Here is a 20,655-nt window from a genome sequence, read left to right as displayed (position 1 = left end):
CATCTATGTCCTTTCATGCTTTTGAGTTTGAACAATGTGAAAGTATTAGCTCTTTAAGTAATTGAAACAATCAGGAAAGAAATCAGATTTCACGTAGAAATTATATAATGCATGTAAAGGGTGTATATATAGCAAATATTCAAAAAATGGTAGCTGCTGTTATCACCTCGGGAAGGGAGTATAGAGGGAGATGGTTTCATAAGGTATGGATGAGGGGCAGACTAAATACAGCAGGCAGCAAATCAGATACCAGGAACTTTATATCTCAGCCCTTGCTATGTCTTGTTCTTACCTGGCCTTTTGGGAAGTATAGGAAAGGGAGTTGGAAGTGTTGGGATTTCCTCAAATGTGTGTGATATTCCCAAATCAAGATCTGTTTAAGCACAGATAGGCAGTTACGGAACTTTGGAGCTGGAAGGGACTCCAGAGATCATCTCTCTCATGTTAGAGATGAGAAACCCGTGCTGTAAGAGGTTCTGTGACTTGCTCACGGTCACACCACTGTTCAGTGGCAGGATCAGAATTATCCTGGGTCTCTGGTTTTATTCCCACTATGCCATTTACATGTTAGGCTTACAAAGAATAAAGGGTATTCCCTGTTTTTTCTCCCATGCCTTTCACAGCCATCCATTCTACCATCCATCTGCTGAAGCTGGGCAGCCCCCCACCACACAAAGAAGCCCGCCAGCGTCGGAAAGAACTCCGGAAGAAGGTGCTGGCTGAGCAGGAGGAGCTGGAGCGACAGATGAAGGAGCTCCAGGTGGCAAATGAAAACAAGCAGCAGGAGCTGGAGACCGTGAGGAAGGTGGGTGTGGACGCTGGGCTGGGGGCGGGCTCTCATTTCACTGCAGAGGCCACAGCGACCTCACTTACTTGGTAGAGCTTTGGTTCTACCAAGACTAGGTTAATGCAACCGTAGAGAGATTTTTTTTGTGAACTGTGCTCGCAGGAAGTACATCTAGACCACTGAGTGAGACGCCCTGGTTTACCCAGCCCTTGAAAGTTATGAGGGTCTCAGGGTAGCAGGGACATTTCATTGACCAGAAAAGAACATTTATAAGAACAATGAGCACAGTTGAATTTTGTCAGAGAAAGATGAGACATTGTATTCCCCTAAGGATGTCAAGGTCACTTTTGGTGAACTGGACAGGATCTGTTGCTTTTTTAGGTTTTCCCCCTTAGCTCCCATCTTCACTCATGAGGATCTTGGAAGACCCTTAGTGTTAGAATTGTGGGGTTTTACTTATTGTTTGGAGCCAAAGATACAGTCTGGGTCAGCTTCCCTTTCCATCTCAGGGCTAGGAGGTCAAGTACCACAGGCTGTATGAGATAGTTGACATTCATTGGGAAACTTTCTTCCTCAGTTGTGTATATCACAATTCTGGGTGTGGTGCTGAGTCCTCAGTGTGTGGTCATGGTCTTTATTTGGGGCGCCTTTGGGTTGATCCTTTCTGCCTTGAATCACTGAGCACCTGCTAACCACAAGCTCAAGCATCCTTTTGTGTCCTCCTATGCAGCACCTGTGCCCTGGGATGTGGCATACTTTAAGGCCCCAAATTCCTGGTGGGGTTCTCCCTTTGCAACCCCTAGAAATGCCACACTCTGTGCTGACTTCCTCTGTTTCTGAAGTTGGTTGTCTGTCTTACTGGTGTTTCCTGGTGTGTGATGAATCATTTTTCTCTTGTTGCTTTCAAGATTTTCTTTTTGTCTTTGGTTTTCCACCGTTTTACTATGATGTGTATGTCTGTATGATATGAAGTATGTGTTAAACTCTTTGTATTATCTTAGAGTTCATTGAACTTATTGGATGTGTAGGTTAGTATTTTCCATCAGATTGGGAAAGTTTTCAGTCACTATTTCTTCCAATATTTTTCCTTCTCCTTTCTCTCTTTCCTATCCTTCAGATACTCCTGTTATGTGAATGTTGGTGTACTTAATGGGTGTCTCACATTTCTCTGATGCTGTTTTCTTCTCTGTTCTTCAGATTGCATAATTTCTATGAATCTTTTTTTGTTTTGTTTTGTTTTGCTTTGCTTTTTGCGGTACGCGGGCCTCTCACTGTTGCAGCCTCTCCCGTTGTGGAGCACAGGCTCCGGACACGCAGGCCCAGCAGCCATGGCTCATGGGCCCAGCCGCTCCGCGGCTTGCGGGATCCTCCCGGACTGAGTCATGAACTTGTATCCCCTGCATCGGCAGGCGGACTCTCAACCACTGCGCCACCGGGGAAGCCCTATCAATCTATCTTTGATAGATTCTTCCTACAGCCCAAATGTATGTATGAGAACCTCTAGTGAATTTTTCATTTCAGTTATTGTACTTTTCAACTCCAGAATTTCCATTTGGTTCTTTTTTATAATTTCTGTCTCTTTATTGATGTTGTCTGTTTGATGGGATATCATCATATCATCTATGACTTCCTTAAGCATGGTTTTCTTAGTTCTTTGAACATATAATAACTTCTTTGAAGTCTTTGCTAAATCCGGTGTCTGGGCCCCTTCAAAGGCAGTTTCTATTGCCTGCTTTTTTCCCTGCGTATGAGTCACACTTTTCTCTTTCTTTGCACATCTCATAATTTTTTGTTGAAAACTGGATGTTTTAGATAATACGTTGTAGCAACTCTAGATATGGCTTTCACCCCTCCCCCAAAAGCTTGTTATTGTTGTTTGCTCATTTATTTGTTTCATGATTTGGCTGGATTATTTCAGTGGAGTCTGTTTGCCTCATGGTGTGCAGCCTCTGACTGTCCTCCTCCCAAGCAGAACCTTGGGCATGCACACAGTGCCTTGGGGTGACCGAGGTGTCAGCAGGGCTTTTTTGGCATTCTTTTGTTTTATACAGTTTTTAAAGTTTACACTCCATTTACAGTTATTACAAAATATTGGCTATATTCCCCGTGTTGTAGAATACATCCTTAAGCCTATCTTACACCCAACAGTTTGTACCTCCCACTTTCCCTACCCCTATCTTGCCCTCCCCCCTGTAACCGCTAGTTTATTCTCTATATCTGTGAGCCTGCTTCTTTCTTGTTATATTCACTAGTTTGTTGTATGTTTTAGATTCCACATATAAGTGATATCATACCGTATTTGTCTTTCTCTGTCTGACTTATTTCACTTAGCGTAATGCCTTCCAAGTCCATCCATGTTGCTGCAAATGGCAGAATTTAATTATTTTTTATGGCTAAGTAGTATTCCATTGTAGATATGTATTCACCACATCTATTTTTTATTCATTCATCTGTTGATAGACACTTAGATTGCTTACATATCTTGACAATTGTAAATAATGCTGCTGTGAACATTGGGATGCCTGTATCTTTTCAGATCAGTGCTTTTGTTTTTCTTGGATATAAACCCAGGAGTGGGGACTTCCCTGGTGGTCCAGTGGTTAAGAATCCACCTTCCAATGCACGGGTTTGATCCTTGGTCAGGGAACTAAGCTCCCACATGCTGCAGGGCAACTAAGCCCATGCGCCACAACTAGAGAGCCCGTGCACTGCAGCTACTGAGCTTGCGCGCTCTGCAGCCCACATACCACAACTAGAGAGAAGCTCGCGTGCCACAACGAAAAGACCCTGCATGCCGCAACAAGGATCTTGTGTGCCGCAACTAAGACCTGACACAGCCAAATAAATAAATAAATAAATAAATATTCAAACCCAAAAAACCCAGGAGTAGAATTGCTGGGTCATATGGTAATTCTGCTTTTTAGTTTTTTGAGGAACCTCCGTACAATTTTCCACAGTGGCTGTACCAGTTTACATTCCCACCAACAGTGTACAAGGTTTTGGGTTGTTTGTTTTTTTGATGTTGAGTTGTACGAGCTGTTTATATATGTTAGATATTAATCCCTTATTGGTCATATCATTTGCAAATATTTTCTCCCATTTGGTAAGTTGGCTTTTCGCTTTGTCAATGGCTTCCTTTGTTGTGCAAAAGCTTTAAAGTTTAATTAGGTCCCATTTGTTTATTTTTGCTTTTATTTCTTTTACTTTAGGAGATACATTAAAAAAAATTGCTCTGATTTATGTCAAAGAGTATTCTGCCTGTGTTTTCCTCTAGGAGTTTTATAGTATCTGGTCTTACATTTAGGTCTTTAATCTATTTTGAGCTTATTTTTGTATGTGGCAGCAGAGCTCTTTGTCTCCATTTCTGATCTCTGTCAGTCTCTCAGCTCTCTGTTAAGCCGGATGCCTCTGTTGGTATCACCTCCAGTTGTTCATCTCACAGTGGCTCTGTTGTTTTCAACAATGCCCTGGAACCTACCTGGCCCCACAGTCTGATATTTGAATTCTGGCCCACATGTAGTTTTTGAGGCCTGTCTTTGAGACTTGTTCCTACTACACGGGGGCTCTTTGCTGGCCTCGCCTGTCAGACTTCTAGCTGGCCTGTGGTTTAGTTTGTTGGTCTTGTCGACTGAAAAAAAGCACAGCTAAAATCTGAGAGTTATGTTTTATTCGGGGACTTTACTGAGGACTCTAGCCAGCCCGGGAGAAAGCTTCTCAGCTCTGAGGAACTGTTCCAAAGAGGTAAGCGGGGAGCCAGGATACAAAGGAGTTTTTGTTGAAAAAAGCAAAACAAAACAAAACATGTAGTTACTGCTAATCACAAAAAACAGATATTTCAAGTTAATGATTTTAGTGCTTTTCAATGTATGGGAAGATGCAAATCTGAGCTCATTAAAATTATTTCTTAGATATGCATCTTAACTATCTAGGGCCAGGATCCTGTTTTCCTCCATCCTGAATTCCTCCCAGGGTGCACTGTTGGGACAGCTGCAGTGGCTGATGGCTTGATGGTGGGCAATGTTCTTTGTTTATTGGAACGGCAAGCAACATTTTTTTGTCTGCACCCTCCTGTGAGATACCTTAGCCCTAGATTGGAAACTGAGGAGAGAGGGAGGCTTATGTTCTTGGTTCCACGGCCATGGGGTAGAGCCTCCTTCCACTGCCATGTCGGGGGAGCAGTAGGCAGAGAGGGGGCTGCACCGTGGCTCACATGCCATAGGCTTTCACTATTCTTGCTGAGATTCAGTTGATTTTCTTGCTAAGTGTTCTCCGTTTGCTGTATGCTTTTAGGATAATTCCCAGAGACTTTAAATGGTTGTTTTTGCTTTTCTTCTAAATGTTGTTTTGCCAGGGAAAGGGTCTGTGGAGTTCCTCATGCACCCTTTGGGAAGTTGAGCTCTGATAAAGTTTTAAGGAATAATGTTAAGATGACAAAACTGTATAGGACAAGCTCAAGAAATAGATTCCTACCTCATGAATGCATTTGCAAGTGAATTTAACTTAATGACTGTACTAAAATTTTCTTGGCAAAATGTTGTTCAGAGTTATGAGGAATCATTCATTTACCTAATTTGTTTTGTATGTTGACTGGGAAAATTGTTGGAATGGAATTCCAGTGGATCTACAAGTTTTATTCGGTCTTTATTGAACACTGAGAATGTTTGACTTCCTCCATAATGTTTAAGTGTGACCATTTCTCTCCAAATACACTTCCATTGTAATATTCCCTGCTTTTCTGTGGATGGGTTTTTGGGTAGAAACTAGAAGAAGCAGCATCTCGGGCAGCAGAAGAAGAAAAGAAGCGCCTTCAGACTCAAGTGGAACTACAGGCCAGGTTCAGCACGGAGCTGGAGCGGGAGAAGCTTGTGAGTATCGCATGCCCAGAGGTGCTGCTGTGGCCTTAACTCACAGAGCCAGCCCCGGTCGGCAGAGGGGCAAAAGCCTGCCTGGGTTGGTGGAGGGTGAAGAGCTGGGAGGCTAGAGTGAGATCATCTTGCCAGCTTGGCTCTGTTGCTGACTTGCAGTGGGCTCCTGGGGAAGTTATTCATTCATTATCGGTTTATTGAGCACCTTCTATATGCCAGGTACCATGCCAAGGATATAAAGGTAAACCTTGCATTCAAGACCCCCAAGTAGAAATTTATGGAATGGGATGGTAAGTACTGTGGGTAGGAGGACTAAAGTTCCTGGTTTGCTTGGGACAGTCCCTGCCATCCTGGTACAATTATTAATAGCATCCCTTTCAGCCTTCAGAGTCTTGCCTTGGAAAATAAATAGCTACGGAAAAAGTAAGCATAAGTTCCATGACGTTGCACCTCTGTCATGAGCAGAGTGAGGGTTCTGAAGTCAGGAGAACACGTGAACGCTGGCCTGCCGCTCTTGGCAGCTCTGACTCATCATCTGATTAGAGGTTCTCATCCCCAAGAGACCCAAGGTCCAGGTTGCTTCAGGCAGCGAGCTGGTTAGTTGGAACACAGGTCTCCTCACATGAGTTGCAGTGTGTGGGAGAGGGCTGGGCCCAGGGCCTATTAAATAGGTGCTGTGACGTTCCCTTTAGCACCTTTTTGTTGCTCAGACTTGAAGTGGACGTGTTTGTGTCGCGAGAAGAAGGCATGTATGACATGGGGGGTGCTGCCCTCGTGGCCAGAAGATCTGGGTTTGTGTCCTCTGCTCCTGCTGATGAATAACTTGTTTCTCTTCTTCAAATTAGGGGGATAGTCGTATGATCCTTCATGACCCTTATGAGGGTGAACTAAGCTAATGCAAGTAAAAGTGTCTTATAAACTGCAGAGACGTATGCTAATGTGTATGTTATTGCATTTAGGATGTCCTTGTCTTTTAACTTATAAGGCAGAGATTCAAAGCTCTTTTAGCTAGAATGGAGAAACCATAAATGTGTTAGAACACTAATTAAGTGCTTGAGGTCCCCCTGGGGCCAGAGGTGCCCTAGAGAGGGAGAAAGGACGGGGTGCTGGGCAGCCAGGTAAGTGCAGAAGGGCTCACTGCAGGCCAGTCTTTCCTTTCCCCCTTATTTTAACCCTTCGGCTGTTCTGACTGGGAAAAGGTTCATTCTCTTTAGAGGAGACTCTTGGTAGAAAGATGGTGATTTTAAGACAGAAAGGAGTTTAAAGAGAAATTATACAGGGAAATATTTTTTTCTTGAGTCTGAAATGTGGAGTGAAAGGGATGAGAAATATACCAGGGCAGGAGAACAGCGTTTCGGGTGTAGTTTGTGGACCCAGACTCTTTGGTTGTGGTCTTGGGTCTTGGCATTGGGTTTGGTGCTCTTGCTTCCTCGGTCTTCGGGGAGTGAAGGACGGGCCCTGTCCACCCTGATGGGCTGCGGCTGTGGGCTGTGCTGCGGCTTCACTCAGGGTGGTGGTGGAGCGGGAGGCTTTCCCTGAGGGCGAAGTCAACCTGAGTTTAAACATGACTCTTTTATACCGTCAGATCAGGCAGCAGATGGAAGAACAGGTTGCCCAGAAATCCTCTGAACTGGAACAGTATTTGCAGCGGGTCCGGGAGCTGGAAGACATGTACCTAAAGCTGCAGGAGGCTCTCGAGGATGAGAGGCAGGCCCGGCAAGATGAAGAGACTGTGCGGAAGCTTCAGGCCAGGTGCCGATCGCCTCATCCTCTGTGCTTTATGTGCTTTGCCTGGACTCCTCATACACTTTCTAGGAATGACTAACTCTGCTGGAGAGGGAGGGGTCTCTGACAGATTGGAGAGACCCTGGGGGCTTGGCTGGCTGGGCTATTTATTCCCAGTCTGGGCCGCTGGGAGACCCTTGCTTATAGGGCTAAAGACAGGGCTCAGCTACCCTCTCCCAGTTTCTAACTTGCTTCCGCATTTGCTTTCTTTAAGATGTCATGTCAGGGGATGCAGCGCTAAAAACTGTTTCCCCAGCTGGTCAGTGCAGGCATATCTTGTGCTTTAAGCTACGCCCCCTGTTTTAGGAGCACTTGTGGGATGAGCTGGGGTACATTTTCCATAGCTGCCATGCCACACGTGGAGCAGCAACAGATGTTCTTTTAATCTTCAGGAGGAAAGAAAGAAGGAGGTTTCTTTGTTATGTATGTTGCCAAAAATGACTTAAAAATAAATGAATTAGGTTTTGAAAAGGTTGATTCTATTAAGGAAAAAATTATCTTCTAAATAGAAAATTAAATGCCTAGCACATTGCCTGGCATTTATGGGTCCCACAAGTGTGTGTTCACCATGGTGTTAACCAGAGGATGGGAACCACCACCCTGTTGTTATTGGGCAGTGATGTTAGCACACCATCCACTGCATGGGAAGGTTTGGTCCCATGTGACTTGCAAAGAGAGACATTCTAAGGGACATTAGACGTTTTTGAACCTCCTTATCATTTGTGATGTGTCAAGAGTTTATAGATCACCTTGTGCAGAGAATTCACAGGTGAGATATGTTATATATATTTACTTCTCTGAAGCTGTGAGGGAGGTTAATTATGACACGGCAGAGATTAGATCATAAAGGAAACCAGATAACTCCAGAAATTTATTAAAGTATTAGTTATTTCATGTTTATAGAATGAGTGATGTTTTGAATAAGACAGTTTTGGATAATTGATGCCAGTAGTTTTTAACCAGTGGTAAATATCATCATCCCCTATAAACCTTTTAAAAAATACTCATGTAGGGCCTGTCACAAATTTAGTAAATCAAAATATCTGTGGAGGGCTTCCCTGGTGGCGCAGTGGTTGGGAGTCCGCCTGCCGATGCAGGGGACGCGGGTTCGTGCCCCGGTCCGGGAGGATCCCGCGTGCCGCGGGGCGGCTGGGCCCGTGGGCCATGGCCGCTGGGCCTGCGCGTCCGGAGCCTGTGCTTCGCGACGGGAGAGGCCACAGCAGTGAGAGGCCCGCGTACCGCAAAAAAAAAAAAAAAAATATCTGTGGATAGGAGCCCAGGCATGAATATTGTTATTTAAAAAGCTCTCGCTAGGGAATTCCCTGGCGATCTAGTGGTTAGGACTCTGTGCTTCCACTGCAGGGGACACGGGTTCTATCCCTGGTCGGTGAACTAAGATCTCTGCATGCTGTGCAATGCGGCCAAAAAAAAAAAAAAAAAAAAAAAAAAATGCTCTGGCTAATTATTTTGTACACTCTGATTTAAGTAAATGGTTCCAACCTTTTAAATGCAAATATAACTACTACATACAGCTCTGCTCCAATAAGCTGATATTACTGCACAAAAACTAACTAGTTTTTCTTGGGGTATATAAGGCCATTTTATGAATTTTACTACTCTAAATTGTTCTTTTACCTTAGTTTTTGGAACTTGACTTTAGTTTTTGGAACTTGAAGTGGACAGGTTCGCGCCCTCTAGTGGTCATTTTTAAGTGAGGCGAGTCCATCTCTTTCCCGAAGTCACAGGAGGCTGGGCCTGATTCAGAGGGACATTTTTTTTTTTTTTTTTGCGTTACGCGGGCCTCTCACTGTTGTGGCCTCTCCCGTTGCGGAGCACAGGCTCTGGACGCGCAGGCTCAGCAGCCATGGCTCACGGGCCCAGCCGCTCCGTGGCATGTGGGATCTTCCCGGACCCGGGCACGAACCCGTGTGCCCTGCATCGGCAAGCAGACTCTCAACCACTGCGCCACCAGGGAAGCCCCAGAGGGACATTTTGTCAGATTGGCAACGGGGGCTTTCTCCTTGCTCCCACTCAGGGTAGGCCTTTCTGGGTAGGAAATCAAGGGAAGTCATCGTGGAGTTGAGATAGAAACATTTAAGTCTGGTACTAATGAACTGTAATATAATCTTAGGCTGAGGGTGTATATACAGGGCTTTTATTATTTTTTTAATTTATTTTTATTTTTGGCTGTGTGCGGGCTTTCTCTAGTTGCGGTGAGCGGGGGCTACTCTTTGTTGCGGTATGTGGGCTTCTCATTGCGGTGGCTTCTCTTGTTGCGGAGCACGGGTTCTAGGCGCGTGGGCTTCAGTAGTTGTGGCACGTGGGCTCAGTAGTTGTGGCTTGTGAACTCTAGAGCGCAGGCTCAGTAGTTGTGGAGCATGGACTTAGTTGCTCCGCGGCATGTGGGATCTTCTGGACCAGGGCTGGAACCTGTGTCCCTGCATTGGCAGGCAGATTCTCAACCACTGCACCACCAGGGAAGCCCTAGAGGGCTTTTTAGTTAGCCTCTGTCCTTTCTTTAAGCAATAGCAAGTCATTCTTCGAACGTTTGGCATCTCATTGTTCTTCCAATGGATGGTGCCTTCTCTGTCAGTGTCTTAAATTTTCCCAGAGATATTTTTTATAGTAAATTGTTTAAATACAAGAACTTTGACTTGAGCCATCTGGATCTTGTTGGGGGTTTTTTTCCCCACTAAAATTGAAGTTTTTTTTAAAAAATGTGTAATCCTGAAGGTTATCTATCCTCTCCTGAATGGGAACTCAGAAGGAAACTGTTCATTTAACATTTGGACAACTCAATCATTGGAAAGTTCTTGAGACGGAGCCATAGTCTGTCCGGTTATAACTTCCACCCACTAAATTTTTGTGTCTGTGAGGCCTAGGAGCGTACCTTAGGTCTGTATTCCCAGCAACTAGTACAGTGCATGGCACACAGTAAGTGCCCAAGGAGTCTTTTTTGAACGAATGGAGCCAGGTTCTATGCATGGGGCCATGTGGAACAACAGTCTCTTCCATGCGATAATACTCTTCATGTATTTGAAGGCAGGTTGGCGCTGAGCCCTGGTGTGAGGTCTGGGTTTGATTCCCAGCCCTGGTACTTCCTAGCTGTGTAATTTTAGAAAAGTTAGTTCATTTCTTGCAGCCTTCATTTCCTTATCTATACGATAAGCTCGTAGGGTTGTTGTGAAGGGTAAGGGAGGGGATGCTTGCAAAGAGTTTCGTGTAACGTCTGGATTTGGTGGTCACTCGGGGTATGTTGGTTTCTGTTCCTTTAGCTCATCTGCAGAGGGGGAAGATATGCAACGTATAGAATGTCAAATAAGCATTCAGAAAAGGTGCTGACAGGCTGGAATGGTGGTTTTAGAGCAAGAAGATTATTTAAAATATCAGCAGAACAAGTACAGGATCCAGGGTACTTGGCTTAATAGCAGCTCATTTGAAAAGATTCAGGGTTTTACTTCCCTGATATGATTGATTGCCAAGAACCTCATATACTCTCAGGCAGCCTTCATGAAGTGTTTGGAGCAAGTGAGGTAATAGTCCCACCGTAATAATATGAACTGATATTTATTCAGCACTTACGACATGGTAGGCACTGCTCTAAGTACCTTACTTGCATTATCACGTTTAATGGATCAGCAAACCTTTGGTGGTAGGTATAGTTCCTATTCCTTTTTTATAAATGAAGAAACTGAGGCACAGAGAGGTTCAAGTCTTTAGTCAGGAGTCTTGTTTGTAAACCACAGAAACCAACTTGGGTTAGCTAAAGCAATAAAAGCATTTGTTGGAAGGTTCTTGAGAAACTCACCAATTCCACAGAAAGGCAGGTGGCCAGGCCTTGAACACAGGCAGGAATCAAGGGAGGCTGAGCAGCCCTGACCAGGCCACGGCAAGAGCCCAGCGAGGGTGCTGCTGATGTCGACATTGGCACCGTGGGTCGGTCAGTCAGTTGTCCCCATTGCTCCTGCCATCACTTGACACTAGATGTTGCTGCCACCAAAAGATAAATTCTTCACTGTCTCTGCTCCTTTGTGTCAGTGGCTTCCATCAAGACATCCCTAGACACGTGAATGGGATTCAGGCTGGGCAGCCTAACCTCCTGCAAATGTCCCTTCCCCTCCAGACTTTCACCACTAGGATGAAGAATCCTTCCGGTCTCATTCACTGTTGTATCCCCTGTGCCTAGAAAAGCACATGGACAGTGTGGAATATATACACACTGAGTAAGTGAGTCCACTCTGCACTGGTCAGCCCACGTTGGCAGTGATGTGTTCACTGTGGATGTCACACTCCGAGGGACGTCTCAGAGGGTGCAGACTGGCCCTTGGTGGAACCCGGGGTAGGAGATGGGAGAGCTCATCTTACTTGAGAAAGAACTTTCTAAGAATCAAGGCTGCCAGAAATAAACTGACCCGGTTTGTGAAGCGTGGCCCATCACACAGAACTGGAGAACAACCCTGTAGGATGTTGTAGAGGGAATTCTTACAACGGTGTGGGACTGGGGATGGGGATTGGAGTAGTCAGATAGGGGCTGTGGAGTCTGTTACGTTACTTCTGCTGTTGTCGGTTTTAGAAGCGCAAATGCTCTTGGGTAGTAGTTACTGGCCTGCCGTGTGGCTTGTTACCATAATTCTGATGGTCAAGCCGGTAGAGATGCATCCCGTCCTGGGCTGGCATCTAACCACATTGTCTACACTTTGTGTACAGGTGGGGCTGCACGTTAATTTATTTATTAAATACTGGCATAGCTGGATATTCTCAGATAGGTAGCCTGTTATTAAAAGATAACATTTTGAAGTCACACAGGCCTGGGTTGAAATCCATTACTTACCTGTGCGTCATACTTTTAAACCCTTTGACTTCATCTGCAGGGATAATAACACCTTGCAGAATTGTGGAGGTTAGCAGCAAGGAAGGTGAAGAGCCTGACAGGCAGCGCTTCGTTAGGAAATGGTGTCTGCTCACTCTACCTTTTGTCAGCTCCTTCTTCTCTTGCTTTCATTAGTCAGCTTTTTCCTTGGTGATAGGTCTTCACTAGATAAAAAATGTTTTAATGTTGTAGCAACCCGGCAAATTTCAAAACACGGCCCTGCAGGTCACTTAGCCTTTGTGCCTCACTTTTTTCATCTCTGAACGGAATAATAATAGTACTTAAGTTTATTGTGAGGATTAATTGAGAAAACACACTTCCTTCTTGGCCCGTTAAGCCTTCAACGCATGTTATTTTTACTGCCATTTTTTTTTCATAAAAGGGTGAAACAGAGCTTGGAGCAGGACTCATGAGTCACCTTAGCCACTTTGTGAATCTAGTTTCCCTCTTGTGAAATGAGCGGTGGGTTAGATGACCCCCAGGCTTCTCTGCGGCTCTGGCGTGCTCCGACATCTGCTGGGTCAGGGGCGGTGACCGGGCGGGTCTGACGCCGAGCTCGCATCGCAGGTTGCTGGAGGAAGAGTCGTCCAAGAGGGCCGAGCTGGAGAAGTGGCACTTGGAGCAGCAGCAGGCCATTCGCACCACGGAGGCGGAGAAGCAGGAGCTGGAGAACCAGCGCGCCGTCAAAGAACAGGCCCTGCAGGAAGCCGTGGAGCAGCTGCAACAGCTGGAGCTTGAGCGGAAGCAAGCACTTGAGCAGTACGAGGTCATTAAACCCAGCCCTGCAAACACGTGCATTTAAATATTCTTAAACATTTAAAGCAACAGGATATTTGCTTTACTGTAAGAAGCGGTGTAAGAATTGTGTTTAGCTGTAGGTAGGAATTTTTTTACAGGCGATGGGGTGTAACAGTTGGAGTCCAATCAAGAGACTGAAACTACGCCGGCAATATGAACAGGGAAGGTTTAATATAAACGACTATTAACTCTAACAGGGGATTACCTCCTGAGCAGCAAAGAAAACTCTGAGCTGCAGGAAGGGCAGACACAGGAAGCAGCCACTGCCTCTAGGGCTGAGGCAGAGCGCCCAGGGGAGGAACACATCCACTTTGCTCCCTTAGCCCAGTGCTGTGAGCCAGTCCTTCTTGGAGAGGGCATGGCCTTCGCCCACTGGGTGGCAGAAAAGCTCAGTGAGGTGCTGAGACTGGGAAGCCACCCTCTGGGGCACTGGTGGAAGCTGCCCACAGCGGAGGTGCCGCTAAAACCCACTGGTGTGAGCACCATGGGTGTCCCACTAGCCGCAGGAGCTGCTGCGCAGAGCACAGTGGAGCCTCCTGCAGTGTCCCGCCAGCCCTTCCACTAACGAAGCTTAAGTGGTGCCAGCTGTCGAGGGAACGTTAGCCTAACGGCACAGGCAAGACAGCGAAGGGTGGGTTTGGAGCCGAGCGGCAGTAAGCCGGAACTGGCACACAAGGGTCTTATATATTCATCTGTAATTAGTGCGAATTACGTCCTCTGTGTGACCTCGGGCAGGTTACTTAACTGCTCTGAATCCTAGTTTCCACATCTGTAAAACGGGATAATAATATTTCGTGCTTCTTATGGCTGTGATGATTTAATGAGATAATCCACTAGTGTATAGTAAGTGCCTAATCATTGTTATTTGACTCTTAAACTACCTGTGTGTTTGCATAGTCTAAAATCTGCTTTTGTTCTAGGGAGTTAAAAAGAAGCTGGAGATGGCAACTAACAAGACCAAGAGCTGGAAGGACAGAGTGGCCCAGCATGAAGGGTTAATTCGATTGATAGAACCAGGTAACACATTCTTTGAAGTAATCAGATATTTAGTCAATTTATTTTTCTGTTTTATTTGTGTACTTGAATTGTGCTAAAAATAAAACCCCAAAAAACAAACTTCCTCAGCCCAAATATACAGAAACCCAGCTGTTTACAGTAAATTTCTCTTGAATAATCACTTGCCCTCTGATAGATAAGAAGTCCTGGTTAATCCCCTTTGTATACATCTTCTAGTTGTTTTGGCTGGTATAACCTTTATGGATGTTCCTCAGAGAAGAAATAACGTAGAAAAGTTACTCCTTTGTCTGTGGAAAAATGATAATGTTAATTGAAGAATATAAGACTTCCTATGTTTAATGCATGTTTGTCTCTTAGGTTCAAAAAACCCTCACCTGATCACTAACTGGGGCCCTGCAGCTTTCACCCAGGCAGAACTTGAAGAGAGAGAGAAGAGCTGGAAAGGAAAGAAGGCCACGGAGTGAGCAGAAGTCATGTCAGTTATGTAGGTTCTGAGTATAACTGGAAAGCTTTATGCTAAAGACAAAAGGACCTGGCTTTGCTGCTTCTAACTCTTCTTCTTTCAGTGCCTCCTGGTCAGTATACTAAGGAAGGCTTCTTACTGATCTGCCTGTAAAGAAGGGCTTACCTGAAAAGAAAAAAAACGTCAGCATCGTCAAGCTCTTTATTTACCCTTTCTCTGAAAACTTCAGCTTCTGAAAGTTCCCGTTAGCTCCCTCAGATTGCCGGTGGGGCCAGCGCTCGGACAGCGCAGTGGCGTCCTCATCGACCCGCGGCGTGTGGCTGGCAGCGAGCGGCGCTCAGCTCACCGGCTACCAGAACCTCTGCGGGCCGGGCCGTTGTTCTTCCTCCTCCGAGTGCTTGTTCCTAAACTAGATGGGCCAGCCTGCTCGCCGTGGCCCGCAGTTGACGTGGACTGCCTGTGACCACGGATGCTCTACTGGAGAAGGCGTTTCTCTCACACGTGGCCGTCGTTCTGACTAAGCGGTTGCCGTCTGTGTCTCTGGTTGTGCAGGTTCATGCAGTGTGACCGGTTGGCATCCTGGCCCCAGCGGCGCTATCTCAAGGAGGCAGAAGTCTTTCAAACAGTGCTTTGGCTGAGATAGATACTTACGAGTCAAGGACAGCACAGAGATGAACTAAGTAAATCCCATTTGGAATGATGTCTTGATACTAACTGAATTCCTCCTAATATTTAAAATGGTTTCAACTGTCCAAGTGCCGGCAGACCCCTTGGTTTTACTTTTGTAGTTACTGTACAGAACATTTCAGGTGTCCGTGAATGCTTGTCCTAATCAGACCTTTTCCTTGATAAATAGGGATATGATCATTTCTAGGAATCATTCATGAAAAAAGTTTTAAAATGTATTTTTGTGACGTGCTATGTTGAGAAGGAACAAAATATTTATAATTTTCAAACATTCTTACCTAAATGTTGTACAATGTAATATGCTGAACTTAATTTTTTTGCTAATTTTCTAAGGTATATTAAAAGTGTTTTGTATGGTTTTTGTTTGTTTTAGTAAAATGGAATCAGTAAGAAAATAAAAAAATACCAGAAGAGCATACATTTTCAACTGTCTGATTTGACAGGACAGGAGAGTAAGGTTGTGTGTATGTGTGCATGTTTTCATATAATGAGATGAACTTGGATTTAGGGACACTTCCTGAAAACACTGGGTTTGCAGTTTGGAGCCCCCAAACCAGTGCTATCATGAAGTTAGCTATGGCCTCCAATTTGGCATTTGAGTCACTCATGTGGGAAACCGTGGTGGATGTGTCAGCTCACAAACGGGAATTTACAAAGATGATTTCTCCCTCATTGTTGCTGTGCCCTCCAAATCCTCTTACCTCTGCTTTCCCGAATTTTCTTTTTATGCCTCTTAGTTTTTCTTTCAGTTTTACCAGAGTAAACCGTGTGGTTTTTTTTGTTTTGGTTTTACACAGTTGCCAAGATTAAAACGCCTCTTGTGGATTAAGCAGGCCCACTCAGTCCAGCGTGATTGTCTTGGAAAACTGATCATTTCCTTCTAGAGGAGAGAACACACTGGCTGGTGTTTTTTTAACTTTTTTTTTTTTCTGCGTCGGGTCTTAGTTGCAGCACGCGGGACCTTCGTTGTGATGCTCGGGCTCCTTGCTAGATGCGGCTCGCGGGCTTCTCTCTAGCTGTAGCGTGCGGGTTTTTTCTCTTCTCTAGTTGTGGTGCGCAGGCTCCAGGGTGCGTGGGCCCTGTAGTTTGCAGCACACAGGCTCTCTAGTTGAGGCGCACGAGCTCAGTAGTTGTGGCACGCGGGCTTAGTTGCCCTGCAGTATGTGGGATCACAGTTCCCTGACCAGGGGTCAAACCCGTGTCCCCTGCATTGGAAGGCAGATTCTTTACCACTGGACCACCAGGGAAGTCCCTAACTTCTTTCTCTACTGCAGTGGTTCTCAACCAGGGATGATACTCCCTGAACCCCCCAAGCAGAAATCTGGAGGGGCAGTGTCTGGAGACATTTTAATTGTCACTCCTGGGTTTGTTACTGGCATCTACACGTAGAGGCCAGAGATGCTACTAAACGTCCTACGATTCACGGGACGGTCCCTGTAACAAAGACTTAACATGGCCTAACATGTGACTAGTGCTGAGGTGGAGAAAACCTTCTCTGCAGAAAGGCAAGATCGAGGTTCGGAGCACAACAGTCTCTTAGAGTCAGGGTTTCCCCAGGAGGAGCAGCAGGAGTGACCTCTTTGGTGTAACTGGGGCGCATGTGGGGGGAGAGTGGCCGCGTGCTCTGTGAGCAGGCAGAGAGCAGAGGGCGGGAGCCTTGGCTCACCCCGTGCGGGGCGTCGTGCTTCAGGAACGTTGTAAATGCCTTTTCAGCATAGGTGCAAAGGGAATTGCTTTGGATATGCTTTAAAGTCTCCCTGGGATGCAGGTTGCTGGGGCGTGAAATGTAAAGCTGCCGTGACCTTGATCTCTTCATGTGAGTGGCTGAGCACGGGGAGGGGCTGTCGGAACCATTCGGCAGCTGGTGGGGGATGAGTGTTCAGATTTACGGCCTGGCTGGTGATGTACCTCACGGAGCACTGGTGCCTGTTACACTTGGCAGAGCCTCCGTCGTGCCTTCAGGGTCGTGCCAGCAAGGCATCGCTGCCCTAGTGGAGCAGGGATCAGGTGACGCCAGGCCACGGGAAGTGGGGAAGAGGCGCGGCCCAGCTGTTACCAGTTCCTAGTAGGGGCTCAACATTTACTGAAAGAATCAGTCTTGGGAATACTTTAAGGTCTATCTGTTTCTTTCCTCTTGCTCTCCCTCTACTTCCTGCCTTATTTTGATATTCATTTTGAGACCTGTAAAAGTCACCCCTCAACTTTAGGAAGCCGTATGGTGATATCTACTCAAGCTAAAGACAACACCTACCCTATGGGCCAGCGGCTCCCCCAAGGGAAATGAGGCAGGTGTCCACAGGAAGGCCCTGCAAGGAGGTTCACAGCAGCTTCATTCAGGATGACCCAAACCAGCAACAACCAAAGTGCTCATCAGCAGAGAACAGATCAATGAATATGGTATATTCAGACCAAGGAGACCATACTTTATTTAAAAAGAGTGTCACTGAGAGATGCAGCAACTTGGATGAATCTCACAGACATTATGTTGAGCAAAGAAGCCAAACACAGAGAAAATACTGTTTGATTCCATTTATATTAATTTCCAGAACCGGCAGAGCTAATCTGTGGATTTCGAAGTCAGAATTATGGTTAGCTGGGGGTGGGAAGGGTGGTTATTGACTGGAAACAAGTGAACCTTCTGGGACGCTGGAAATGGGCAGCGGTTACCTAAGTAAAATATATCAGCTTTACACTCAAGATTTGTAGTTTGCTCTTTGTAACTAGTGCCTCTAGAATGCTGGACTGGCTAGTCCCTAGGGGTCAGCTGGTCCAAAGCCCTCAACTTTGCACAGAAGGACCTGGAAGGGGATGGGCCAAATCTACCCAGGAACAGCTGCCCCTCTTCCAGGATGTGGTTCATGACAGCACCTGCCCCCTGCTGGGTCCTTTAAATACAGTTGATGTCATACGTTTTTAATCTCAGTTTTTTCTATCTCCCATCACGCAGCTGGTTGCGTGTCCCTGCTTCACCACTCAGGAGTGGCCCTGACCCCTCCTAGTCGTGTGCTCAGCTTCCATTGACCTTTCTGAGGTTGCTGAGTCTTTGGCCTTGGGTAGTGGGTGAATCTGTGGTGGACACTAAATTCCATCCAGGGTTAGCCTGAGATTCCTTTTCCACCTCTACCACGTAGATGCAGCACACTGACTCTCAGGGCTGTGCACCCACAGGAATGAAGGCCTTCCTCACTGTTTACGTCCACCTCCTCAACAGCAGTCCTCAGGGCCCGGTTGAGGGCCAGCGGGACGTGATGAGTGGGAGAGGGAAGCTTTGTCTAGCAACCCCCATTCTGTTCAGCCCTGAGCCCCGCAGCCTGCCCTTCTTCCCCATCTGAATCTCTCATTTCCTGTCCCGTATCACCCAGCCTCTTCCCCTTAACCAGCACTCTCTGCTTTGACCAGCAGCCCACAATGGGTCTCTAAATTACAATGTGTCTTGGTGTGTTCCTCTTTGGGTTCATCCTGTATGGGACTCTCTGCGCCTCCTGGACTTGGGTGATTGTTTCCTTTCCCAGGTTAGGGAAGTTTTCAGCTATTATCTCTTCAAATATTTTCTCAGGCCCTTTCTCTCCTCTTCTCCTTCTTGGACCGCTATCATGTGACTATTAGTGCATTTGATGTTTTCCTAGAGATCTCCTACACTGTCCTCATTTCTTTTCATTCTTCTTTGGTTCTGTAGCAGTGATTTCCACTACTCTTGTCTTCCAGCTCACTGACCTGTTCCTCTGTATCACTGAGTCTACTATTGATTCCTTCTAGTGTATTTTTCATTTCAGTTATTGTATTCTTCATCTCTGGTTGTTCTTTATATTTTCTAACGCTTTATTAAAAGCTTCTAATTTCCCGCTCTGTGCATCCATTCTCCACCGAGTTCTTTGATCATCTTTACGATCATTACTCTGAACTCTTTGTTTCGGGTAAATTGCCTACCCCCACTTAGTTCTTCTGGGGTTTTGTCTTGTTCCTTCATCCCTAGGGGGCCCCGGGGCTAGGGCTGGCTCACTGGTGGGCAGAGTCAGGGTCCCGAAGACTCTGCGTCTGCTGCCCACCCACTGGCAGGTGAAGCCAGGGCCTGGGGTTAGTGCCGGACTACTGGCAGGCAGAGCTGGTTCCTGGAGTCTAGCTGCAGGGCCCAGGGATCCTGGAGTTTGCTTTAGATCAGTTGCTGGGCAGAGGGTGGTTCCTGACACACCTGGGTATGAGGTTCAGGGTGTCCCGAAGGTTGCGTTCGTCTGCAACGGGACGAACAGACGAGTGGACAAGTGGACAGGGCCAGCCAGGCCCCCGTTGGGGAATTGTAGTTTTCTTCCCCCTGGTGGGTAGAGCTGGGGTTTGGCCCTCTGGTGGGCAGGGCGTTGTCTAGGGCTGCGTCTAAAGGCAGCTGTGGGCTCTTTAGTCTTTAGGCAGCCTGTCTGCAGAAGGCTGGGGCTGTGTCCTCGCGCAGTTAGCTGCTTGGCCTGAGGCGTCCCAGCGCCGGCACCTGCAGGCTGTTGGGCTAATGAGCTGGAGGAAGACTTTAAAAATGGCGCCCGCCAGCAGCGGCGTCCACGCAGCAGAAGTAGCTCCTGAGGAAGGCTGCTGCCAGTGACTTTGTCCCCAGGGCGAGCCGCAGCCATGCCCCCTGCCTCTCCGGGAGACGCTCCAAGACCGGCAGGTAGGTCTGGCCCAGGCGCCTATCAAATTATTGCTTTTGCCCAGGTGTGCGTGGGACTTTGTGTGCGCCCTCTAAGAGTGGAGTGTCTATTTCCCCCGGTCCTGAGGGGCTCCTGCAGTTAAGCCCCACTGGTCTTCCATGCCAAATGCTCTGGGGGTCGTCTTCATGGTGCTGAACCCCCGCCTGGGCTGGGGGCCTGACGTGGGGCTCAGAACTCTCGCTCCTGTGGGAGGACCTCTGCACTGTAATTATTCTCCAGTCTGAGGGTCGCCCACCCGGGGGTCATAGGGTTTGATTATATCGCGAGTCTGTCCCTCCAACCTGTCTCGTTTTGGTTCCTTCTGTTACCGAATTAAGTCGTATGGACCCTACTTGGGCCCTTTAGCCCAGCTGAGGCTCTCTGTCTTGGTGCGGTAGAGTTCTTTTCGTTTTGGGTTCAAGCAGCCGATAATAAAACCAAAGCTGAAATTGACATAGCATAGGCTCACCCGGTGGCCAGAGAACGGAGAAGCCGGAACTAAGATCAACTTCTCCCACCTGGCGGGAGGGACTTAATTTTAAAGAGTAAAGACAAAGGGAGGAGGAGCAAGGCCTGCTATGTGGCGGCAAATGCAGTAGTCTGCGGGGGAAGGGGCAGGGCTTTTTCTGAGGGAGGGGGGTCCCATCCCCCTTTTATCCTTTTTTGGTCCTTAATAGCTGGTCTTGGCTGCTGGTAGGTGTGTTATTTAATAT

At 46.7% G+C, this 20,655-nt stretch overlaps 1 protein-coding gene across 2 annotated transcripts in view; it reads left to right on the top strand.

The window, feature by feature from the left end:
- The window catches only part of SWAP70 (switching B cell complex subunit SWAP70), a 79,246-nt gene extending 63,556 nt beyond the window's left edge, over positions 1 to 15,690 (top strand). For both annotated transcript variants that reach the window (XM_067749934.1, XM_067749933.1), the window contains exons 7-12: positions 624 to 805; positions 5,545 to 5,652; positions 7,238 to 7,404; positions 12,875 to 13,073; positions 14,026 to 14,122; positions 14,480 to 15,690. In XM_067749934.1, the coding sequence (XP_067606035.1) occupies positions 624 to 805; positions 5,545 to 5,652; positions 7,238 to 7,404; positions 12,875 to 13,073; positions 14,026 to 14,122; positions 14,480 to 14,586 (860 nt within the window). In that variant the 3' untranslated portion in view covers positions 14,587 to 15,690. The remainder of the gene's footprint in view (positions 1 to 623; positions 806 to 5,544; positions 5,653 to 7,237; positions 7,405 to 12,874; positions 13,074 to 14,025; positions 14,123 to 14,479) is intronic.
- Positions 15,691 to 20,655: the final 4,965 nt, after the last annotated feature.

The sequence above is a fragment of the Pseudorca crassidens genome, chromosome 9 (genome assembly GCF_039906515.1).
Source record: "Pseudorca crassidens isolate mPseCra1 chromosome 9, mPseCra1.hap1, whole genome shotgun sequence".
In the NCBI taxonomy this organism is placed as follows: Eukaryota; Metazoa; Chordata; class Mammalia; order Artiodactyla; family Delphinidae; genus Pseudorca; species Pseudorca crassidens.
The sequence above is the reverse complement of the archived record's forward strand: the minus strand, read 5'-3'. Positions and strand labels throughout refer to the sequence as shown.